This window comes from Rattus norvegicus, chromosome 3, assembly GCF_036323735.1.
Source record: "Rattus norvegicus strain BN/NHsdMcwi chromosome 3, GRCr8, whole genome shotgun sequence".
NCBI lineage: Eukaryota > Metazoa > Chordata > Mammalia > Rodentia > Muridae > Rattus > Rattus norvegicus.
Window position 1 is genome coordinate 95733910 of NC_086021.1, and position 2582 is coordinate 95736491.

Consider the following 2582-nt stretch of genomic DNA (forward strand, 5'->3'; position numbering starts at 1 on the left):
CTGCACTGCTAAACTACACTGCTACAAGTGAGGAGAGACAAAACAACAATGACCACAAACAACAACAGCAAATGCAAAACAAAAAACCATCTTCTTCTTAGGACAAAGGAAATCACTAAGAAACTGTAACAATTCCTTATCTTTAGGTATAAATAAACAAAAAAATTACTGTGCTTTGATCTTCATGGAAGACTGAGAGTTCAGAACTAGATTTGAATTCTGCAGCAGATTTGATGTGGGAATTAAGGAAAACTATTTAATAGCCTTCTCAGACTCTATTTTCTTCTTTATAAGATGAATACAATATCTTTAAGATGATCAGTTCAGAACCTGGCTTATCCACTCTACCTAAGTGAATGGGTCTGATGGATGATAACGTATTTAATAAAAACATGTGAGTCATACATGTAGAGTAACATTATGAGAAGATTATTGGCCATAATCTAGTATGATTAAATGGATGAATATTTACTCAAGTTGCTACAATGCTTACTCTAGTGCTGATAATGGAGAGAAATACCTATCCCTTATATTAAAAAAAAACTTTCAGACATGAACATATTTCAAAAAATAAGAGGAAATTAAAAATAATTTCAAATTTCTACTGTATACTTGGTCCTAGAGGAAAAAAGGGACAGGTTAAAAATCATTTATTTCTCTTAAATACTTCCTTGTATTATTTTTCACTATTTTCATATAAGTAATACCAGATACAAATGAAGTAAAAAAGAGAAAAAATTCAAGGTTACTTTTGTTTCTCAAATGTCTAGTTTCCATTTATCTATTTTTTGTATTACCAGGCTACACAAACTTTACTTAAAGTACAGAAAAGCCAGCATCACCCAATTAACATATATATGAAGTAATTAAGTATGTAATTGTGTGTCTCTAGAAAAAAAAACATACCCCCAAATCATTAAAACTGTATATTCAGTGTTTTCTTTTAGAAATCTGGAATCTATGGACATTAATTTTGAGCCTTGAAAACACACATTTAGAGCTATCGAAGACACAAAGAAGACCTAGTCATTAAGACTGAAAAACCTTAATTGTGGAAAGTTTTGTCTTTGTTATACGTTAATGATCTATTTAATTTGCTAAGTCTCTTCCACAGTTTACCACACAAATAATTCTACTCTTTTAGGCAGGTCATCACCTTGTCATTTTGAAACAGGCTAAGTGACTCGCTTCTTCAATAGATTCTTCATAGCATTCTTCACTTCCGTGTTTCTTGCTGTGTAAATGATGGGATTTAACATGGGAGTGAGGATTGCAAAGAACACAGTCACCAGCTTGTCCACAGGGTAGGTGGTCACAGGACGCATGTAAGTGAATACGCAAGGTACAAAGAAGAGAACAACCACAGTAAAGTGAGAGCCACACGTGGAAAGAGCTTTGCGTCTCCCTTCAGAACTATGAGACTTCAGGGATTGCAGGATAACTATGTATGAGATGAGGAGCATGGTAAATATGAGCAAGCACATGGCCCCGCTGTTGGCAGCCACTATGATGCCCAGCCTGTGCGTGTCTCTGCAGGCAAGTTTCAACAATGGGAAGAGATCACACATGAAGTGGTCGATGATATTGGGCCCACAGAATGGCAAATTAATCATAAAAAATATTTGCATGGTAGCATGCAAGATCCCTCCAGTCCAGGCTACCACCACCAGGATTCTACAGAGGCCTTGACCCATAATGGTCATGTAATGCAAAGGTTTGCATATGGCTACATAACGGTCATAGGCCATAACAATGAGAAGGATAATCTCTGATCCTCCAAGGAAGTGCTCCACAAAAAGCTGAGTCAGACAGCCAGCCAAGGATATTGTTCTCCTCTGGTAGAGGAGGTCAATTATCATTTTGGGGGTGGTGACGGAGGTGTAGAAGGCATCAATGAAGGATAAGTAAGTGAGAAAGAAGTACATGGGAGCTGAAAGGGTGGGGCTGAAGGAGATGGTGAGGACAATGAGCAAATTAGCCAACACAGTAAACAGGAAAACAAACAAAAAGACAATGAACAGTATTTTCTGCAAGCTTGGATTCTGTGTGAGACCCAGGAGAACAAACTCAGTCACATTACTGGTAGGACTGTGGAGCTCCATTCAGGTTATAAAGTCAAAATACTGAACTCCTAAAAAACATAAAGGTAGGTTATTAATCCTAAATGCATGTAGTCTGACGTTCACACTACAGCAACAGTGCAACCGTGTTTTCAGTAACTGTGGAGCACACTTTGTAAACTTTTAACCCAGTAGTTGCTCCATTCTTTTTTATCTCCTTATAATGGTTTCTTCATATCCTAATACTATCAGATGCAGCACATCTATAGGGCAATAATTACTATTTAATTTATAGAAAAAAATGATGATCTGTACATAGACTTTTTCATTCCAAGGTCTAAGTGATGCTTCTGGGTGGCTGTCATGCTCAGTGTGTCTAAACTATCCCTTGAGTCTCTGTACTTTCTTAGAGTGAGATATATTCATAAGCTAAAAAGTGCTCATCCATGTAAAGACTATTCCTGCTTTCTGAATTTACATCTAATCACAGTTATGCTGCTGTGAAATAAAGACATGGCTTAA

General features: G+C 36.7%; 1 protein-coding gene across 1 annotated transcript; it reads right to left on the reverse strand.

Moving 5' to 3' along the window:
* Positions 1–1175: 1175 nt before the first annotated feature.
* Positions 1176–2102, reverse strand: Or4c1 (olfactory receptor family 4 subfamily C member 1). Its single transcript, NM_001000357.2, has one exon. The coding sequence runs from the start codon at positions 2100–2102 to the stop codon at positions 1176–1178; it is 927 nt and encodes a 308-aa protein (NP_001000357.2).
* Between the last annotated feature and the right edge of the window lie 480 nt (positions 2103–2582).